The 21,506-nt window shown below is 45.2% G+C and overlaps 1 protein-coding gene across 1 annotated transcript; it reads right to left on the reverse strand.

Moving 5' to 3' along the window:
- Window positions 1-441: 441 nt before the first annotated feature.
- On the reverse strand, window positions 442-19,159 carry LOC4817069 (early growth response protein 1). The gene is made up of 2 exons (XM_001356625.4): window positions 17,054-19,159; window positions 442-2,747 (listed from the first exon to the last, which is right to left on the reverse strand). Exon 2 carries the CDS (start codon window positions 2,566-2,568, stop codon window positions 874-876), a length of 1,695 nt encoding a protein of 564 aa, XP_001356661.4. The 5' UTR covers window positions 2,569-2,747; window positions 17,054-19,159; the 3' UTR covers window positions 442-873.
- Between the last annotated feature and the right edge of the window lie 2,347 nt (window positions 19,160-21,506).

A 21,506-nucleotide genomic window follows, 5' to 3' on the forward strand; every position in this document is an offset into this window, starting at 1 on the left:
TCGCCCCACCCCCATCCGCCCCCACAAAGGACGAAAATCTGTTGCATCCACAATATTGCAGATTCGAGAAAACTAAAAACGCAGAATCATAGATAATGACCATATCTATTAGATTGCTGAATCTGGATCAGATCAGATCATTTTTATAGCCAAAAGGAACAAATCAATTTGCAGTGGCTACGCAGCGCCCGACGTCACGCTCAGACTGATTTTCTGTCTCTCTCGCACACACTCTTTGTCGTGTCGCTTAATATTAGCGCCATCTGCCGGAGGAGAGCCATACTGACTTAGTATCGGGTATAACTGTAGAGTTGCGGTGACCGCAGCAACTCACAACGTTCCCCCTCGTTTAAATTTGAATTTAAGATTTTATTCTTAAGTAGGGCACATCTTTGATATGGTTAAACCAAAAAAAACATCCATCAAAAATCGTATTGTTAGTAAATTTCAAAAACTTGTAACTTTTTATTTCAAACAGTGATTGCGTTTGTTTCTTTCTTGTCCTGTTTTTCCATACATTTCTATCGTGTCGTGTCGTTTTGTATATATACACAAAAAATTCCAATGCTTAAGACATATCTAATCATAGATTATACATATACTATATATATATATATACTGTAGATATACATAGATACATATATGGATTTGCCAATTCTTGTTTTGTTTTGTACAATTACATTTACACAAATAGAACATTAATAGATATTAGGTATATATTTACAGCTAGACTTTAAAGACGAACATGCTTTAGACATAGTTTAGGGATCTTCTTTCGTTTCGTTTGTGTGTAGTTGTTGCAGTTTCTCTCTCTTCTTCTTCGATTATATAGTAGGAAAACGTGTTAAAATTCTTCTTGTTGGTGGCTGGTCATTAGGGCTGCTGCTCCTCCTTCACGGTGACAGCAGCAGCAGCTGGCGTAACTTTCGGTGTGGTAGTGGGAAATAGCTTTGAAGTCAGGGTCTTCTTCAGCTCGAGGATGGGCTTGGAGTCTTCCTCCTCAGCCGCTGGGGAAGCAGTTCTCGCTGCTCCTGATGCTGCATCATTGCTATCTTCTCCGACTTTGATACGTTCCGCCTGCAGGCGCCGCAGCTCTTGGGCCAGGGCCTCCGATGTGTCCGACTGCGTGGGTGTGTGGCGCGAGGATGTGGGCGTATGCGAGGAGGAGCACGAGCTGGAGGCCGAGCTACGGGGCGTGGTCACTGACTGATGATGGTTCTGCTGCTGCTGGTGATGCTGTTGCTGTTGCTGTTGCTGCTGCTGGGTGACCTTCCCCATGAAGGTGCGGATCTCCTCAAAGTAGGACTCCTCGCTGGGGTTCTCGCAGAAGCGTCGGATGCAGTGCATCCGTTCGCTCACCCCGCTCAAGGCACTCAGCGACACCGCGTCCGATTCGTGCTTCTTCAGGTGCCGGTCAAGATTCGTCTGCTGGCCGAAGCAGCGCTCGCAGATCTCGCACTTGAAGGGCCGCTCCTTGTTGTGGATATTCCGCACGTGGCGCTGCAAGTTCGAGGATATGCTGAAGGAACGTTCGCAGTATTTGCATTTGTACGGCTGCTCGCCCGTGTGAGTGCGCAGGTGGCGCGTGAGGTTTGCCGATCGGGGGAACACCTTGCCGCAGAACTTGCACGTGTACCGATCCTTGTTCCGCTGCGGCAGGGAGGCGGCTCCGGGGCCAGTCTGGCCACCTGTGGACGCCGGAGCTCTTGCCTTGGCCTTCCGCGAATGCTGGCGCGTCTGGTAGTCCTGCAGCTGGGGATGTGGAGCCGTCTTTCCGCCGCTGGGATTTCCCATACCTCCTCCACCTCCTGGCAGTTCCAGCTGCAATTGCTCTGTGGGCGGGGGCCATGTCAGCTCGCATTTCTTCAGCGGATGACGGAAGTTGAACTCGCCGCCCGTGGGGCTCGTGGAGACAGCCGCAGTGCTGGCCTTTCCCGGTAGCACACCTGCAAAGACATTCCTGTACTGCAGTGGCAGCGTCTTGGTCATGGCCTCGAGGAGCGTGGGATGCACTGCGGGCACCGTGCACTGCGGAGGCACGGCACCCAGGGGTGTGGCAGGCCCGGCTGCCCCGCTGCCCGCTCCCCCCTCCCGTAGGGCTCGCAGCATCTTGCGGCTCATGTCAAAGCCGAGATCCGCCAGGGAGGCGGCTATGTGGTTGTTGTTCAGCTCCTTCTCCTTCTGCTGGGCGGCGGCCAGTTCGCTGGCGAACATGATTAGGTTGCTGTTTTCGTCCTCCATGGGACCTCCGTCCATGGACGGATCCAGATCCGTCTTCCGCTTGTGGGCCAGCCGCAGATCCAGCGGCTGGTCATAGCTGCTCCTCCTCTTGGCCTTGCCGCCATGATGGAGCTGCTGCGGATGCAGATGCTGCTGCCGGGCCGCCGCCGTTGTGGTGGTCGTCGTCGCCGAGGAGGCGGAGGAGGAGGAGGATATCGTCGAGGCGGCTGCCAGGTCGTAAGGTACGTGTGATATATACGATGTGGGTACTAATCCTAAGGCAGGGTAAACGCAGCCCTGTTTCGGGCTAGGAAGCATCTTTCTTGGTGAGTGGTCTTTCTCTCTCATAACTGTTGCTAGCTAACTGCAACCTTCGCTTCTTTCCTGTGGCACGCTCCTCCTATGCTCTGGCTGCTCTTGATTCAATATTAATGATCAATGGATTGATAGACTGATTAGTCCGGGCTGCTCCTTAGAACTGCTGCTGCCTTCGTGTCTTCAAATAGTTGTAAACAGGAATTATATACCTGAAAGAATGTAGGAAGTGGGATACATGTTGAAGCATCTTGTGTGGAATGAAGGCATAAATATTAAAAATATAGAAAATTTTCCACACTACCAGAAAGAAGTTCTCGGGTGCGTCACAGAGTTCCCGTTTCCGCAGCTGTTCCCAGATCGAATGGGAATTGGTCTATATGTCTGAGGGGTAATACCCATGTACGTCATACCTTTACCTATCTGTCTGTCTTCAAAAAAGTACCTTCTAAGAATAGTAGCAGCAACTGTTGTTTCCCCCCACCCAAAGAACATCATTTTCATCCAAAATATTATGGGTTATTCTTTTTTTTTTTGTGTGTTGGTTCTTTTGGCGCAATGCCAAAAGCGTCTGAACGGTGGATAGATAGACAGATCGGCAGAGACACACTCAGACACAAATGTTTAAACAATTGTTCTATTGTCTGTCGTTTTAGGGTGGAAAAGTACTTGAAAAATGTACAAGAAATACGAAAACGGTATCTAGAGTGACGATTATGTAAGACAAACACACAAACATCTAAACACACACACACAGGCTGCAGAAAATAGAGGGAGGAGTAGAGTGCTGGGGGGGCCACAGTAGCACCTCGAGTGGAGGTCGCCTGCGGCATCGCCAGCGCTTAGAGGTGCGTGCAACTCCAAGACCGATTTTCTGCGTAGGTCGTTTGCTGCAAGAACAAACTCTTACACTTGGCAGATGGCACGCCAGGCCATCCCCCCCATTCCCCAGCAGAACCCATCATCAACAGCCAGCAACTCATGTGAACCGAGAGACACACACAACATCTCGAATATTTGCCAACTCTGTGGCAGCCACAGCGAGCAGGCAACAGCAACCACCTCATACTTAGTGAAACTGCATTTGAGGTGGGCGCGTTGATCTATGGGGCTCTGTTCTGCTATCTAGAACAGAATTTTTCATGAGACATTTTCGTGGGTTGCTGTCGCTGCCGCTGTCGCTGTTGCTGTTGCTGTCGTCGTGGTTGTTGCAGCATTTAGCGATCGTCTGGCTGCAACAAATTGCCTTTTGTTGGTGTTCTTGTTGTTGCACTGTTGCTGAATTGTTGCCAAAAAGTTAATTAGCCGCATTTGCTGCCTTTGATTTGTGGTCTCTTGTTATTATGGAGTCGAAATTATTGTTGCAGCACTTCTAATTGGAGCTTGAGAACGTTTTGAGAGAGAGATCGCAGCACTTAAAGAACAATCAAGTGATCTACCAATGGTGGGAGATCTGATATCGTTTTGGAAGTGGGGGAGAATTATTTACATTTTTGGTATTTTTCAGATCACTTTTAAGTGCTTAAAATGGATCTATCCAAATGGATAAATATTTGAATAAACTGCAATACAAATGTTTAATTTTTTACTTATTTACTCACTGAAAATTGTTGTTCCTAATGAGATCATTTAGTAAATCATCCTCGAAAAGAGAGTAAGAGTGAATCAACCTGAAACATCAACCGTCAACCTCAATCATATCACTTTTGCTTGTCAAAAATAAGTAAAAATTTCACAAACACTCCGAGCCGCGATCCCCGATCCCCGATTCGAGCCCCTTGCCACCAATGTGTTTTATAATTTGTTGCAAACGTGCCAAAGCGGTTGACAATTATAGCCAGGCTCTTAAGCTGGACGCCACCGCATCATCATCAGCAGCAGCAGCAGCAGCGCAGCACGATCGTCACCAGTGGTGCCACCAGCAATCGTCATGATCATCATGATCATCAGAGTCTCCAAAACGGATGCCTGCGAAAAGAAAGAAGACCCGAACCCGAACAAAAACAAAAACAAGAAAGAAAAAAACCAATTAAAGAGTAACAAAGTTTAAGCGAAGCGACAGACAGACGGACGGACGGACAGACGGACGGACAACGGGAGCAATGAAGCAAACAGTTCAAGAAACGGACGGTGAAGGTACAGATACAGATACAGATACAAATCCAGTAACATGGCCAAAGCCAGAGAGTCGTCGCGTCGCATGTTGCAAAGAAAAGTGAAATCAAAAGTTGTAAAACCGCGAAAAACGCAGTCAGGCAGACAGACAGACGGAAAAGCGACACATAACAGCGTCGACGGCGCTCCAGATTGGAAAATGTCCAGGTCCAGTGCTGAAGAGACAATGTTGACAATGTTGCAGAGAGTTTCGGGGGAAGAGACTGCAACTGAGACTGCAACTGCAACTGGAAGTGGAACTGGAACTGAAGCATAGTTATAGCTATAGAGGATAGCGATTCGCGAATTTTGTCATGTTTTTAAATGATCCACCGAACAACCCATCATTATTGAGCAGGCATCAGCATCAGCCACAGCATCATGATTATTATTAAATGCAGCTGCATAATTATCATCATAAGCACGATAATCATCTGCTTCGGTCGCGCTTGAGTGTCGTCGCAGGCAGCAGGCAGCAGGCGGCAGGCGGCAGCATAATCAAGCGCGACTAAACCACAACTAAAACTAAAGCTAAAACTAAGACTGAGACTAAAAAGAAAATCAAACCAAAGCCGGCTACGGCGACGGCGACGGCTACACACAATGAAAAACGAGAGTAAAAATCTCCAAAGCAAGCCGCTCACTGAAATGGAAAATTAAACCTCGTTACATCAGTGGCAAGCAGCAAAAGCAAAAGCAACTTGCAACGCCGCGGCGACAAAAGTTTGCTGGCAGGATCGCCTTAATACAAACATACGCACAAACACACACACACACACACTCACACACACACACACCCACAGACGAAGACAAGACTCTCTAACGAGGCAATAGTCGCTGCAGCCGCAGCAGCAGCAACCTGATACCAAAATCGTCACAACAAACAAACAGAGAGGGAGATAGGCATGAAGAAAGAGAGAGAAAGATGTGAGTGAAAGAGAGGGGCAAGATAGAAAGAGATAGATAAGCACGCACAGCAGTCAATCTCAATCTCAAGCTCAAGTCTGTGCCGAATGCGTTAGAAAGATCCCATTCGCAAGATCATTCACTCAAGATCAGCAATAAGGAATTGCCTTGAATGGAAAAATTAGTGGGGGAAAAAGCAAGGAGTGCTAGGCGAACACTTATTTTGTTCAATCTGAACAGTCTGAAACCATTACTACTCAGGAGAGTAGAATAGCTATAGCTGTTATGGGTATTAGATGAAACATTTTGAAAAGAATTTCGATAGGCGGATAGAAATTCTTTTTTGCAAGTTCTATCCTACATAAACCAACTTTAAAGAGGGACCTACGCTCAATGAGAGATCATCACTTCAGAATGATCACAGATATCAGAAAAATCAATTGAGAACAGCTCAAAGATATTGATTGACCCACCTAATCCATTGTAATCTCTGGAATTCCGCTTCATGTCATAATATTGAACTAATCTTAAGGAAGGATATCTCTATATATCATTCACGTGAACAAAGGGTCTGATAGTTTTTAGATGGAATCTCTTTAGGTTAATCCCAGTAAGATAAATCAAAGGAAAAGAATAAAAGGTCAGTGACTAGCTTTGGGGCTATATCTGGATGGATGATCAATAGTTTGCGGAAGACTTCTCAGCCGACACAAGCCCCTTCTGCAGTTGAAGATACGAGAGTCCTCCGTTATATATGCCCCCTAGAGTCAAGCGTAAATGATGGCCAGAAGGAGTAGCAGTAAAAGATGGCCAAGTTGCTGGAGGAAAACTGTGTGCAACACATCAACGAGAGCAACTTCTGCAGCAGCCACAGATGTTGTGGCTGTTGTGGATGCGTTTGAGTAGTCGGCTGATGATGACGACGATAATGATGATGATGGGGCTGCTGTTGTTGCTGCTGCAGTTGGAGTTGGAGTGCAATCTGTACCACTTTTTCCTTCACTGGACACAACAAGTGTAGCAGCAGCAGCGACAGTTGCAACAGAGAGCAAAGCAAACACATCTCCAAATCACGTCTTTGGAGCGTTGTGGTTGTCGTCCATCGTCGTTACATATCTGGTTGTCTAGATTGGCTGGCTCTGTACCTCTGGACGGGACGGGACTGGCTCTGGCTCTGGACGAGACGGTACGGTCGTCGTCGTCAAGTGAAATAAAAAGTGAGAGTGACATCGGAAATTGTTTCAATTTTCCAAACGAAACCAACAAACTAGCAGCTAGCCAAGAGCCAGGCAGCCAGGCAGCCAGGCAAAAGTTGCCGCAATTGCCATCGTCATCAGCAGCATCAGCAGCCTCGGTCGTTGGTCTGTTGAATGAATGAATGTCGAAAACTGTATCGAAAACAATTTTTCTACGTATGCCAACAGCAGCCCCCAAACGGCCTAGGCAGCCCCATCAGCAAGTGCTTTCCCAATGCTCCAAAAAGTAAAGATTTCAAGCCACATCCACATGCACGAGAGCATGTGGCAGAGGCACAGGAGAGAGAGACCAGTTGCCTGCCTCGCCGCTGGCTGACTGCATCCTGTTGTTTGTTATAGTTTGCGATGTTTTATTTCTTACTTTATCTTTATATAACTAGCACACACACACACACATGAACCAGCATCGTCTCGTCGTCCAGCACCAGCATCAGTACCGACACCATCCAACGATCCAAAGATCCAGCCATCCAACCATCCGGACCAGTCCACTCTACTAACTAAATGCTTTGCTTAAATAATTGAAATTTTGTTTGGAATTTTTCCCCTTTTTTTTTTGGTTTTTTTTTGCCGTTTTGAGGTGCAAAAATTGGTTCAGTTTATATAGTCTTGGGCAATTTCGTAGCTGCTGCTGCTGCTGCTACAGTTTTATGTCCCTCTACTTGTGGGCTCTCCTCCGATCATTTGTAAATGACGGACAGAAGGACGGACGGATCATATGGGGGCCCCCATAAATTTTGTGTTTACGGTAATTCGGATTTGGGCTCTTTTTATTGAGCACTCGAGCGCCGAGCACTGAGCTCCAAGCAAATGTTTGGAATGCATGGAAAACAGCTCAATTGAAATCGAAATTTTCGGAGGTGGTGGCACGTCACATAATCGATGGTCGAGCGGGGTAATTATCGAAGCTTTAAATTGACTTTTAATGTGCTCAGAGAGGGGAATTTTATTAGAGTTGATGTTGATGGTCGATGTTGAGAAGATGGAGTGTTCGAGGCACCTTGAAGAAGGTGCAATTAGATGCGGGAATCATTATATTAGAGAGAGAGAGGAAGATAGAGATGATTAAGCTACTAGCTTCATCAAGATTGATCAGGATTCGAAGGATGTAAAAAGAATGTAGGAAAAACCAAGAAAAAAGCCCTGAGAATCTTTAAAAGGGGATTTTTTGGATATGAATTCGAAACAAAATGTATTTACTTGAACAGCAGGCTTTCCCTATTGAAAAGCTTTCTATCTAGACTTCGTAGGAAATATCACGTATACGCACTGTTTCTTAGGTACTCTGTTACTGTACCAAAAGTATGCAAATTCCTATCTAAGATGACTTTTTATTCATACCCAGAATATCATTGAGTATTTCCAGTGAAAGATATGTTGTTAGGGGTTTCACCACCAACTGTTTGTTTGTTTGTTTAGGCCATGTTTCTCTCCAGTCATTTGCCTCGTGCCCCTCCTAATGATGGCTGGCTCCTCAACTAATTGAAAGTCAACAAGAAAGAGGTACGAGTACCCACAACTCCACTCCTGCTGCTGCTGGCCAGATGTGTATCCCCGTGTAACTGCCAAAACGACAGAGCCAAACAGAGTCGAGCCGAGCCGAACCGATCCGACCGACCGACCCACCCACCCACCAGCTCACCCAGCGAGTGAATGGCGAAATTTTTGAAAGTGCCCATATGATCAGGCGTCTAACGGGCCAAGAAAAAACACTCATCGCTGCCAAAAGTATTCAAATATTTAATTGAAAAAAAAAAAGAAACAGAAACAGAAGATTAAAAAAATAATGCCCACATTTCGCGACTTCATCAACAGATCCGATCCCAAAAATAGAGACCCAAAACCCATCCAGCAGCAGTTCACAAATCAGGTGAAAATAAAATTAAATAAGAGGAGCAGCTCTGTCTCTGGCTGTGGCTGTGTCTGCAAATAAACTACTCCATTTGATTGCCTAAACGTTTTCAACAGCTCAGCGTTTTTGATGCAATTAATTAGATTTTTATTTCTTCATTGAACCACCGGCAACTGTATCTGTATCTGCTGTGCCGGCTGTATCGGCTGTATCTGCTGTATCTGCTGAGTGTGTGCGCGCATACGAGCGTATGAGTGCGCGGCAGCCCATTTGATTTCGATTTATTACCACACACTCCAGTTGGGGCAAATGATACAATTATTTATATGCGCGACGTCAGCCGGAGAGGCAGTCGGAGGCAGTCCGAGGCAGTCGGAGACAGTCAGAGACAGGGGCCTGGAGCCAGGAGCCTGGACCTGGTCCTCAGTTTTGAGAGCCAGTTAAGCTTGTTCTAGTTGAAAGCGATAGCCAATGCAGCAGCCCCCATTCCATTCCATTCCCATCTCCAGCCCCAGCCCCAGCTCCAGCCCCAGCACCATCCTGGCCAGTTTTGTCGCCACACATATAAGCTCTATTAAAAATAACGAAATAGAAGCAACTCGGCCAAACGAAAAGTAAGAAAGAAAGAAATAAAAAGAAACCATATCAACATTCACATCATAAGTAAACCAGTTTGCACCTGAGAGAGGAAGAAGAAAGTTGTCTTGGCCATTTCTGTGCTGTGCTGTGCTGAGCTGTGCTGTGGCCTGGCCAGGCCAAGACTCTACTCTTTTTTCTACTGGACGAGTACGATATCTATATACATATATACCTATATATATATTGCCATTTATACACATGCACGTATATATCGCTCGATTTGAAGGAGCCTCCAGTCCACACGCGGGCGTTGAAACAATGGATGGCCACAAGGAAAGCCCCTGCCGAATGCCGCGACGCGACAACCCGACAACCCGAAAGCCAGAAACAGAAACCGAGGCAAATACAAAAAACCTAACTGTAACATGGCAGGCAACGAGCGAATTTTTTGGTCATAAGCATGAAATATTGCGCACATCCAAAGTGTCCACATGTCGGACGGTACGACTATCCGCTGCAGGCCTAATTATATTGCCGCGGAACCTCCAACCTATCATTGCCTGACACATGCTACCGTTCAAACACGTGCGCCCAGACAACCCGACACAAAGGCAGCAGCAACAACAGCAACGGCAGATCTAGTGGCCGCAGCAGCATCCAGCAGCATCCACCAACAATACGATATAACAAGGCGGCAGAGAATGGGGGGCCTATATGGTGCTCAAGGATGGACGAAGAAGGTATACTCTTGGTTGCATATATAGGGGCAACCATTGCGGATTGGGTAGATCAGAAGGAGATAGGTATCTTTGGTTTCCTGTGTCTAATATTCCATTGGATCTCTCCTTGGATCTATCCTTAGTCTCGTCTCTAGTCTTCTACTCTCAAGTTCTGTATACAGTTCTTTATTACGACATGCATTTCCATCGATAAGTTTCATAACAATTTCCATGAACATTAACTCAATCATAATCTATTCATGGATTAGCCTTTGATTATTTACTCCATAAACAAATTAGAAATTCAATCATAGGTGCCCCTGCCACATTCAATTAGCTCTCACCGCAAATGAAGGCACCGAGGAAATGCCACTTCCCATTGCACATCCTCAATGGTCTTCTCCAAGGAAGTGTATCCCCGAGCAGCGCGCAACAAAAACCAGCAGCAATGCAATCATTGAGCAAATACCGATCTGGCTGGTGGCTTGACGGCCTAAAGTGAAAGTGCTCCAATTGCTGATGCTGATGTTGATTCCGAGACAGAGACAGAGACAGAGACTGCGGCTGGGACTACGACGGGACCCAGGCTGTGGCTGCATCTGCGGATGCGGCCAAGTGCTTTGACTCCTCCTCGGAGGGGGCAGCCAATGCGCACTTGCTGACAAGTGGCTTGTATCCCGCGTTCGCTCATTCCATCCATCTCATCACCCAGGCCCACTCCACTCCACTCCATTCACCCCACCTCTTTTTCAAACGCAGAATATAGTAATTGCTGTGACTGCCCCGCGACTCGACGACTCCACGACTCCACGAGAGTCGCCTCTATTAGCGTGCTGGCAATCACAATTGACGGCTTTGCACACACGAGTCCAGTGTGCATCGCGAGCCGAGCTGTCTTCGTGTTCGAAAATGGGATTTCCTTCCGGCCAAATCGAAAAGGCGTTTGTTTAATTGGCAAAAACAGTGAGTGAGTGAGAAGACTGAGAAGGCTGCCTGCGAAATGCAGTCGGTCGATCATTTCAAATTGCATACATTAGGGCGCATTAAAATGGTTTCGTTGCGACTCCATCTCTAATGGAAGAGCATTTCCATATAGATACATATAATTAGATTCAATCAAGGGGAGATTTGCCCACATTTGCATTTAGAATGGTTCCACAAAATGCAATTTACGAGGCACTTAACAAGTCAAAGGAAGGAAGGTAGGCAGGAGATGGTAATGCTCAAGTGTAAATAAATTACTTTTGGATCGAAGATGATCATTTACACATTTTATTTCATCATTAAATCAAGTTTTATATAAGGAAAATCAAGTCACGATCACTGACAACACACACAAATGGCAGGTAATGAGCGGAAGAGAAGTATTTCCCACTTTGGAGCATCACAGATCTATGTATATACACTTTCATTGCATTTTCCTTAACTTCTAACACTGGAGATGTCTTTTCCCAGTCAAAGATTTCTCCCTTCATTGTTGGAATTCCATAAATACCGGAAACCATACAATATGTATACCATCCTATTCACAGCGAAATCGTTTAGGTTTTGGCCAACTTTTAGTCAAGGGCATCCACCAGAAAAATTGGCCCCATTAAGCTACCGAATAAATCAAGCATTAATTCCAGCAACTCATCATCTGCTCTCTGGCCAAAAGCCCTAACCGCAAACGAGGCACTTTCATGTCAACCCACAATTCAGACCGAAAAAAGCCAAAAACCAAAAGCCAAACCACGCGAATTCTTCCAAAATTGCCCACAAACTAGCCCACTTAGGATCCGACAATGCCTGACTAGATCTCCTATGCTTATAAGTACATAATGTGGCTGGTCTTCAAAGCATAAATTCACAGGCCAGTGCCAGTTCCAGTGCCAGTGCAGGTCCAAAGAGTTAGGAGTACATGTACGGGTACGATACGGCTTGGTAGTACACCTGCTCTCTATGCGGCATGGGTTCCCATATATCATCGTCTGTTAAACAATATGCCAAAAGCTAAATGCGATACAATTATCAGAGAGGCCGAGATACATTTTTTTGTCGTCTCGAAAAATGCGAATTTTCACACACATGCGATGAGGTGGAGGAGGAGGAGGAGGAGGGTTCGGTGGGGAGGAGCTGGACGAGTTTAAGATTCAATGCGATGTGATTACATCTTATATGTTGTTGTTTTTGTTGTTGTATCTTTTATTGTTGTTGGTTTTGTCTGCTAAGTTTTATGGTCCAAGGTTAAAAGCTTTGAAAATGTAGCTGAAAAGCAAGAAAAGAGTAGAGGAAGAAGAGAAGTTGAAGCCCCCAGACAGACAGACAGACAGAGACACAAAACTTGGCGACTTTTGTGCCGCTTTTGTTGAGTGGGTCAGTGGTGCCGAGCAGAGGGTGGTGCTGCTGTTGCTGCTGTTGCTGCTGCCGCTCTTGTGGCAAGGCGGCGGCACGGCACAACTTCATTTGATTTGCAGTGAATATTAAAGCAATTTGTGGGATTATTTCCTATTGTAATCAACGCTCGTCGCTTCGGTTGTGTGTTTACTCATCAGGCGAACCACGTTTGTTGTTGTTGTTGGTGTTGTTGGTGTATTCCATTGATGTAGTACTTGTTGTTTTTGGTGTTACTGATGTGTCGAGTGTGTCTGTCTCCCTCTTATTTTTTTTTTGGGCAACTCATTTTCAAGTACAAGTTACGGCGACAATGATGCAGTTTTGCCCTTAGGCCTTTATATGAATGTCTTGCTGAATGTTTGTCATCTCATCTGATCTGTCAAGCATGAAAATTGCTCCCATTTGGTGCAGAGTATGCCAGTCAAGGGACAGAGCAACGGATAAGCTGAGAAATCTTAAGTTTCGACCAAGGCTTTGCCTAAAAAAGGTGAAAGAGTAGACCTTTGATCCGTTCATGGTATGGTTCTGAAGATCTAAAAGTTGTCTCTTAAGGCCTTGCTTCTAAATTCCCGTCTGAAATGGCTCCCATTCCATCTCAGTCTGGGATTCTGTTGAGGTTTTCCCATCTCTTATATGAGAGGATGTTCTTTTCACTGGAATTCTGTTTATAATTATTTTATAATCCCCATTCGTCGTACTCTTCCTCCTTCTCTAAACATTCCTTCTCTTCTTTACACTTTTTTTAATGGTGGAACACACACACATGCACACACACACATAATTAATTAAAAGCTCTCATTGCATTCAAGGTTAAGAGATCTTGTGGTCTGTTGTCTGTTGTTCAGTTGGTTAATTTACAGCTTTAAATTAGTGTAGTTTACTTTCAAAACACTTTACTTTTGCTTTCAAAATATGCGTTACTGTTGCTGCCGCTGGACACAAATGGGTGGGGTAATCATTAAGTTGTTTAAGTAGATTTTCTGTGGCAGCCCAGAGGGAGATTTAGCACCGCAACAAAGTTGCAGAAGCCCATTGAAAGATGGTAGCCTCCGATAGGATTGATGATTGCTAAGAAGTTCAATTGCTAAGGTGTGGCATGGCCACCGATTGATCTCTGATTGAGCACATTTAGAATGTGATTTAAATTGATGATCGCTGATCTCATCTCTCTGCCAGATAGAGGGAGAGAGAGAGAGAGAGGTGGCAGCGAAACGTTTATGGAAAGAGAGTGGAACGATGGCTGTTGATTGAAAAGCTACTAGATTTATGATAAGAGATTTTAGTACAGGGGATAAATGTTTATTCCAAAATATTACTGGAATTAGGATACCCCTCAGAGAGATCTCGTCTTTCCATACCTTTTAAATGTACTTCTTACTTCCACTCAAATTTTCTCACTCGGTAGATCCAAGCAAAACACTCAATAGATCTCTGTTTCCCTCTGTGTATAAGATATTTATATATATAATAGCGAACTGTTTAGCATTTTCCGTCGTTTGTGTAGGGCGACTGACTTACTGACTGTCGCTCCAATTAAAATACAACTCATCTCCTGGGCCTGCATTTGCAAATTGCATTGCATTGCAAATTGCGGCTTACATAAGTCGGGGCGAGGCCTCGAGCATCGCTATTTGTTATAGAGTCGTCTCTGCTCTGCTCTAGAGGGGCAGGGAAAAGGCTTTTCATTTAATCGATTTACGTATTTCGGGCAGCGGTAATTCCTCGACTTTCATTGCGAGGCCTTCTCCGTGGATGTGGATGTGGATGTGGATTAAGTGTATGCCAAAGAAATAAAAGACTTTGTCTGACTTCGCCCTGGCTCTGGCTCTGGCTATGGCTCTAGCTATGGCTCTGACTGTGGCTCTGTGCATTGCATAGCCTTAAGTGATTTGTTTTTCAGATTTCCGAGGCTAACCAAAAGATTGCTCCGATCGCTCTGTGGTTATCTTCAGGGGGGAAATCGGAGTCGCCAACACAAAATAAAGTTTGAAATTGAAAAACATCCACACACACACACAGAAAGAGAGGCGCACAGATACATGGCTGGGCTGCTAGAAAGAGATGGCAACGAAAAAATCAGCGCACATTCCAGCGCAGCAAAATGTGTAACGCAATCAAAGCCATCGCTTCCGGTTTAAGGCGCAATTAACTGCCTTGGATTACGCTCTCCGCTCTGCTCTGCTCTGCTCCGATCTGCCAGTGGGCATCCGAGAGCTACCTACGGCAACTACCTTTCCCCATCCCCATCCCCATCGGATCCCACCAGCTGCCAGCTACCAGCAGTCTCCGTCAGTGTCTCCCCAAAGCCAGTGCATTGCAATTGTCGGTGCGGTGCGGTGCGGTGCCAGAGCTTTGTAGACCAGACCCAGACCCGGACCCCGTACAGGCAGCCTCTCTCTCTATATATAGAGTCATGGTCATCATTTCGCAGATTATCTATCTGAAACATTTCATTTCATTTCGTTACATTTACTTCCTTTCCTTCAATACAACACCATTTTCTGCTCACTCTGTCTGTAATTGGCATTTATTTTTTTGCTTTTTTAATGCCGTAAACAAATTTCTCGAATGTCATAATTTCTTCTTGCCACCTCATAAAATGCGATTTGTGTGTGTGTGTGTGAATTTTTTCCGAATTATTTGAAAGTTTTTCCATGGTCTTTAACAATGGCTCAATCGGGCTTATGGTAATTTTTGGGCATTTGCTTGGAGTAAACTTGAGAATAATTTGCACTTCCGATTGAAGATGTTTCTTGGGTGAATCCAAAATAATGATGGGAACAAACTTTTTGGAAAATATTAAGGAAAATGTTTGAAAAGAAGATGAGAAGACTTTGGAAGACATATTTTGAGGGTTTGAGATTCCAAAAACTCCACAAAAGTGTGAAAAGTGTTTAAATCTACGGCTAAAACTAGATACAAATACTCATCAAATTCTTGATCTTGAATCCCGGCAATGATCATTAAAACCAATCTTCTTAATAAGCATCTATTATTTAGTACGGAAAGAATGTTAACAGAGTACAATCTAATTTCGGACCTCTCCTTTTTGAGAACTTCATTGAACTGTCCGAAGTACATTCGATTCGTCACTTCCCAAAGGTGTTTCATGCTCTTCGCCTAATGATCTCTACTAACAGACTTCATTACCGGGCTAAGACTAAGACTGGAACTGTGACTGGGGGACTGGCTGGCTAGCTGGCTGGCTGGCTGGCTCTATCAACCTGTCTTGGGTCTGAGGACTGGGCCACTCACTCATTCACTCACTCAACCTCCAAACGTTTAATTAATGATCTGTTGCTTTGCGGGCGCTTCTTCTACGCCCATCTGCCACCGCACACCCAGAAAAAAGAGTCGGACCGGACAAACCATCAACTTTACTTCTATTTAAAATTAAATTAACCTGCTTAATTTTTGCCCCCTCCCATCCATGCGGCCTGCTGGGACCTGGGACGCGCCCAAAACATTCACTCTGAAAAAAAACCAAAAAAAAAAAAATCGAAAGGCGCTACTAATCGCTTCAATGCCTATGGCCACAATGTACGAGATCTGCAACTGTGGGATACGTGCCTCGAATATGGGGCATTCGAACAGTTTCCGTGCATTTAACGCATAAATGGTCTTGGACAATTTTATTTCTTTTGGGATTGGGATTATCATTACCCTTTCACCCTTCACCGGCTGACGGTTCGGCATTGGTTGGCCGAAATTCGATTCGATTTTTGATCGCTCAATTAGCGTAAAAGTAACTTGTCAAACCTATTAATCACTTTCCAAAATATAAAGAAAAGAAACACTCTTCTAAGGCCTGAAGCTGAAGCAACCAACGGATTTATGAAAATATTTTGTTTTTTGTTGTAAAAAAGTGCGTGAATTTAGGCGTAGCCAAACCTTAAATTATATAATTTATTTTTTCTTTTGATTGCCAAATTAAAAAGTGTATCTCCAAGTGTGAGACTGTATCTGTATCTGTATCTGTATCTGTATCTGTGTGTTTGTGTGGACAACTTTATTTCGCTTGCCTCTCGTCTTTCGTTTTTGGCTAAATCCTAATGCGGCTGCCGAAATCGCTGCGTCATTACTCGAACTTCAATTTCATTCATTCATCAATTACAATACAAGAAAAATACAGTCTCGGAACGGGTGGAAGCCTTGAATCTTGGTTAGATACGAATGTATCTCGGTGTTTGTGTGTGGATCGTTTTTTCTTTGTGAAAATAAAAGAAATAAAACCGAAAATGATATATTTTTGTGATGGCAAAGAGTAGTCAATGTCGGATCCTGTGATGAGGCTTTTTATGAGAAGGAAGTTGAAATATGTAGAACATTAGGGCTGTTTGGTTGGATTTGCAGAGACATATATCATTCCCACGGTAGCTTTATGAAATTTGTATCCAATTTTCTTATGAAAATACAGTGAAAGCCATAAAAGGAGTTGTTTTCAATAGAAACCCTCAAAGAGAAATTACAGAGATCCAGAATTTATATACTTTAAAGAGCAGTAAATGCTTCCTTCAGAACCGCTGAATTCCTGAAAGAGTACGAGTATATCCATCGATTAGCAGTGCCATATTTCCCCATTCCCCATTATTCTTTGTGCAGAGTATCATTTCTTGTATCTTTATCATCGTATTATTATCTAATGAGCAATATATCTCTTGTCTACAGATACTTACATGCTTGATAGTGACGCGGCCTTTGGTGGCATCAATTTGCCAGCCTCTTCTAGTTTATCGAGCAGCTCTGCTCTAATTGCACAACTTGTTGTGGCTCTTGTTGTTGTTTTTGTGGATCCCGCAGTTGCAGTTGTTGTTGGTATAAAATCCGCACGGATATCCGCTGGCCGTTGGCAGGAAGAAATCACCATTTGAGCACCGTTTGGCTGTTGCAACGTTGTGGGGTTTTATTTTGTATTTCTTTTACGGATGTTGATAACCCGTCTGGCATTGGCTGCTATACAAATTTGATCTTCTGGCGGCTGCTTGTGGTTGTTGCTGCTGTTGTTGTTGTTGTTGTTGTGGAGCGTAAGTCATCCTGTGATCGATCAAATATGTATATCTAGATGTTGTTGAAGCCGACGGCGCGTGGGAAATGCCTTTAAGTGGTTTTCGTTGTTCAACTTGCAATTTATTGAAACTTTATTTTTAAACAATTTTTATATAACTGAAATTTGAAAATTGTTTGGGTTTTTTCTATAAAGTTTTTGGCGATTTACTTGGAAGATTTGCATAGTTTTTGTTTAGATTAATTTATAATTTATTATTTATTACGCGTTAAATTTCTTGTAGCTTAGGAGCTTGTAGCTTTTGTTGGCCTCCTCTGAGATATACTATATGGATCTTTACTATACTTTTTACACTTTTTACAATCACTCCTTCACTTTGCTTCGATTCGCGTTTGTTTTGCTGTTTATCTGATTTATGATACTATATAGAATACTACTATATAGAATAGGTTGTTGTTGTTTATTATTTTTATTATATTTTACTAGTTAATTAACTTTAATTACTGTTCTCGTTGGGGGTTGACATCGATCCAATCTCCAATCTGCAGTCTCAGGTGCAATCCCAGACAATCTCAGCACCTTCCCGTTTTCTCGACCGGCTATAATCTTGTCAATTTTATAATTTCATTATGGGATTGTCTGTTTAATGTCTGCCCATAATCATCGACCTGTACACATGTCCCGCACGGTCTCCGATCTGCGGTCTCCGGTCTCCCGTTGCTGTGGATATTCCGATTCTGAGGCCGATTCCGATGCTGATTCTGATTCTGATTCTGCTGATTTCCGCACAGCTTACTTCACTTTGCATTTAAGCGCTGTCACAATTTGCATTAATTGGATCTAAGTATGTAGTTATCATTGATTTAGCACCGATATCTGTTGTATATATAGGCCATAGATACGCATCTGTACGAGTATGTGTGCACTGCACTTGGGGCGTAGTCCATAAAAGCAGTGTCTTTTCATTCTTTTTTTTTCAGAAGTTCTTTTACGATTTGTGCATTGATTTGTGTGAATTATTCCACTATAATATTGCTTTATGATTTATACCCAGAATATGCTGAGTGCTGATTGCTGAATGCAGCTTTAGAGAACTCTTATCCATTAGTTGAGTACGAGTATGTCTATAGGAATTGTGGGGTAGAGTGTGTTTGTTTGTTTGTCTAGGATGAAAGTGAAGTAGGAATTAAATTGCATTGCATTTGGTTGCCGTTTTTCATTCTTGAATTTCACATTTTGATAGGGATCGAAATCCTGATCCTCGAAATCACTTCACGAGCTAATTTTCTTAGCGGTACATTTGAATATGTTACCGTTATCGCGGTACGAACGCGCGCTTACGTTCTCTCTCGTTTCGTTTTGTTTCGTCCCGTTACGCTACGCTACTCGTGTGCTCGACGTATTACGACGTCTTGGGAGCAGCTCTCTGGCGATCTCTAGCCTGGGCTCTGCCTGGGTTGTTCGGACCGACAAGCGACAACACGACCAATAGCTTTGAGACCGTCTCACGGACTGATGATAGGCGGCAGAGTCGCTGGCGCAGCCTCAGCCTCAGCATCAGCATCAGAGCCAAAGCGTTTTCGATTTCCTAATAACAAAAAGCTAAAAAAAATAACAGAAGAAACAGAAAAAAAACGCAAATAGACGCGACTAGGCAGCGACGTCTTCTCTGGCTGTATGGGTGCTCTGAATGAATATACAACGAGCGGCGGAGCGATGGAGCGGTGTACCGATCTCCGATCTCCAGTGATGACTCCAACTCACGATCCACACACCGAACGCCGAGCGCCGAGCGCCGAACACCGAACACCGAACAGAGCAGCGCTGCATAGAGGAAGTCTAGGCTGCGGCTGAGGCTGCGGCTGCGACGGAGCGGCCGAGCAAACGATGCAATAAATCGAAGCTAATACACTTCTTTCTTAATGTAGAGCGATCCACACACACAGCGGCAGCGAGCGTACTCACACAGATACACAGATACATTCGCATCCAAGCAGCTGCCTAGACGGGTTTGCCCCGGCCCACAACGCGAGGCGACGCGACGCCGAAACGGTAAATGAGGGGCACAAACAAGATCGACGCGAGCCAAGCCAAGCCGCGCCACGATGCGATGCGCCGCTGCATCCTGCCACAGCTGCGCCGCGTTTTACTCAATGAAAATTCTGCCGGCGTCGCGGCCAGCTTCGGAGACAACATTCCGAAATGCTGGGCCTGCATCCGAAACTGGGTGGAGATCTTCCGCCCCAGAGCCGAAGCTGAAGCCAAAGCCGAAGCCGAAACCGAAGCTGGAGCCAAAGCCGAAGCCGAAGCGATTTGCCGTCCACTTGGCATCCACATCCACAAAAGCAGTCCAAGCAGCCGGGGCCCCACAAAAGTGAGCGTGGAGCAGTCGCCGCCTGCAGCTGGACGGGGCAACATGTTGGATGGAGCAGCAGCAGCAGCAGCTGTCCGTAGGCTGGTGGCTGGTGGCTGGAGGCTGGAGTCCGCCTGTCCCATCTGAAGACCATTGTAATTAAAAGAGTCTTCATGGGGAAATGGAAATGGGAAATGGGAAAGTTCAACGGGTTCTTTCACTGATCGCAGATTAACATACGGTCAGCGTCCGAGAAGGAGAAGGGTCTCTTTGGCTGTGCTCTTCTGTGTGTCCTACTTGTAGTGAGCCGTTGGCACGAGACCGGGGATCTGGGGATCTGGCATTTCAATGTCCATGTCCATGTTCAAGTCCATGTCATGTGCGCCGCGCGGCTGCGACTGCACTTCATGTCTGCGGTTTGGCTATGGCGTTGGCTTCGGCCTGCTGCCTCTCCTCGTTGGCTGTTGCACGAAATCGATCAAATCAAAAATGACTTTGTGAAGTGACTAACTGCCTAACTGCCAGCTGCCGTTGCCGGTTGCCTCTGTTGCCTCTGTTGCCTCTGTTGCCTGCTCCCTGTTCCCTGTGCCTCTTGCTGATGCCTGATGCTGCTGCTGCTGCTGCTGTCTAACAGTAGCACGGACTCACTCCTCTTGTATCTGCTTTGATTTTTCGGCCTCGCCATACCTGGTGCTGATGCTGGTGCTGGTGCTTGTGTCCAAGTCCAAGTCCAAGTCCATGGACATACAACACTTCAAAATGAAAGCACATTCCCTTGTAGAAATTGTACCGTTACGCGGCAAGGTAGCTCCCCATTCCGACCGTCTTTCAGTTTGGCTCAGATCGGTGGTTCGGTGGTTCGGTGGTTTCGGCGGAGGCCTGTCCAGGCTGCATGCTGCATGCTGCAGGTAGATGCCCAGAGTAGATGTAGATGCACCCCATGCATCAGGTCGTTTGTCCGTTTTTTATGGGGCCCCTCACTGGCATCTCCTCATCCTCTCATCCCCATCATCATGATGATGGTGATGGTCGTTGTCATCATTATGGGGGAATCTGTGGGGGGACATCATCTCATCCAACACTTGGCAGCTTTATGGCATAGATATTTTTACAAATCTAGCGCTTCGTTCCGTTCCGTTCCGTTCCGTTCGGTTCAGTTTGGTTCCTTTCCGCTCCATCTTATTATTGTAGCTGTTCTGCTCTGCTGTTGTTATTCTTGCTGATGATCTGCCATCATCTTCAGAGGAGATCTCTTCTGGCTGTTGCTCGTCAGCCAACCAGCCAACCAGCCAGCCAGCCATCCACTGCCAGCCAGCCGCGTGCCACGGCTCTGGTTATTTATTTGAGTCAATGGGTTCACAACTATTTTTCTATTTTTCCTTAATGGGTTTTTCTTTTTACCTCACCACAGCACCAGCAGCAGCTCTTCTCTCTGTTTTGGCCAAGGAAGCGCCTTGTTGTCTTGCCTTGATTGATGGTTTGATAATGCCCAAGTGCCGAGGGAGATTGCAATATGAGTTTTCTTCAGTCTGTTGGCTGTTGGGTGGAAAGGATTACTGCCGGCTCTCACTGCGCTGCAAATGAGTTCAATTGAAGATTATCTCTTATTAATTAGTGAGTGGGGGGGCGGGGGAATCTGGGTTACCAATGCCAGGCTGGTCAATGGAATGTTGCAAGGTTATGGGGGAGCTTGGGGCATCCTTTGTTGAGTGATTGAACGGTGATTGAAGTTGGAATGTGTGTTGGAATTGAATTCGATTGGCATTTCAGG

The sequence above is a fragment of the Drosophila pseudoobscura genome, chromosome 4 (genome assembly GCF_009870125.1).
Source record: "Drosophila pseudoobscura strain MV-25-SWS-2005 chromosome 4, UCI_Dpse_MV25, whole genome shotgun sequence".
NCBI classification, from domain to species: domain Eukaryota; kingdom Metazoa; phylum Arthropoda; class Insecta; order Diptera; family Drosophilidae; genus Drosophila; species Drosophila pseudoobscura.

Bases quoted from the DNA above. Each gene is read 5' to 3' on its own strand.
- LOC4817069 (XM_001356625.4), bottom strand. From the start codon at position 2,568: ATGAGAGAGAAAGACCACTCACCAAGAAAGATGCTTCCTAGCCCGAAA.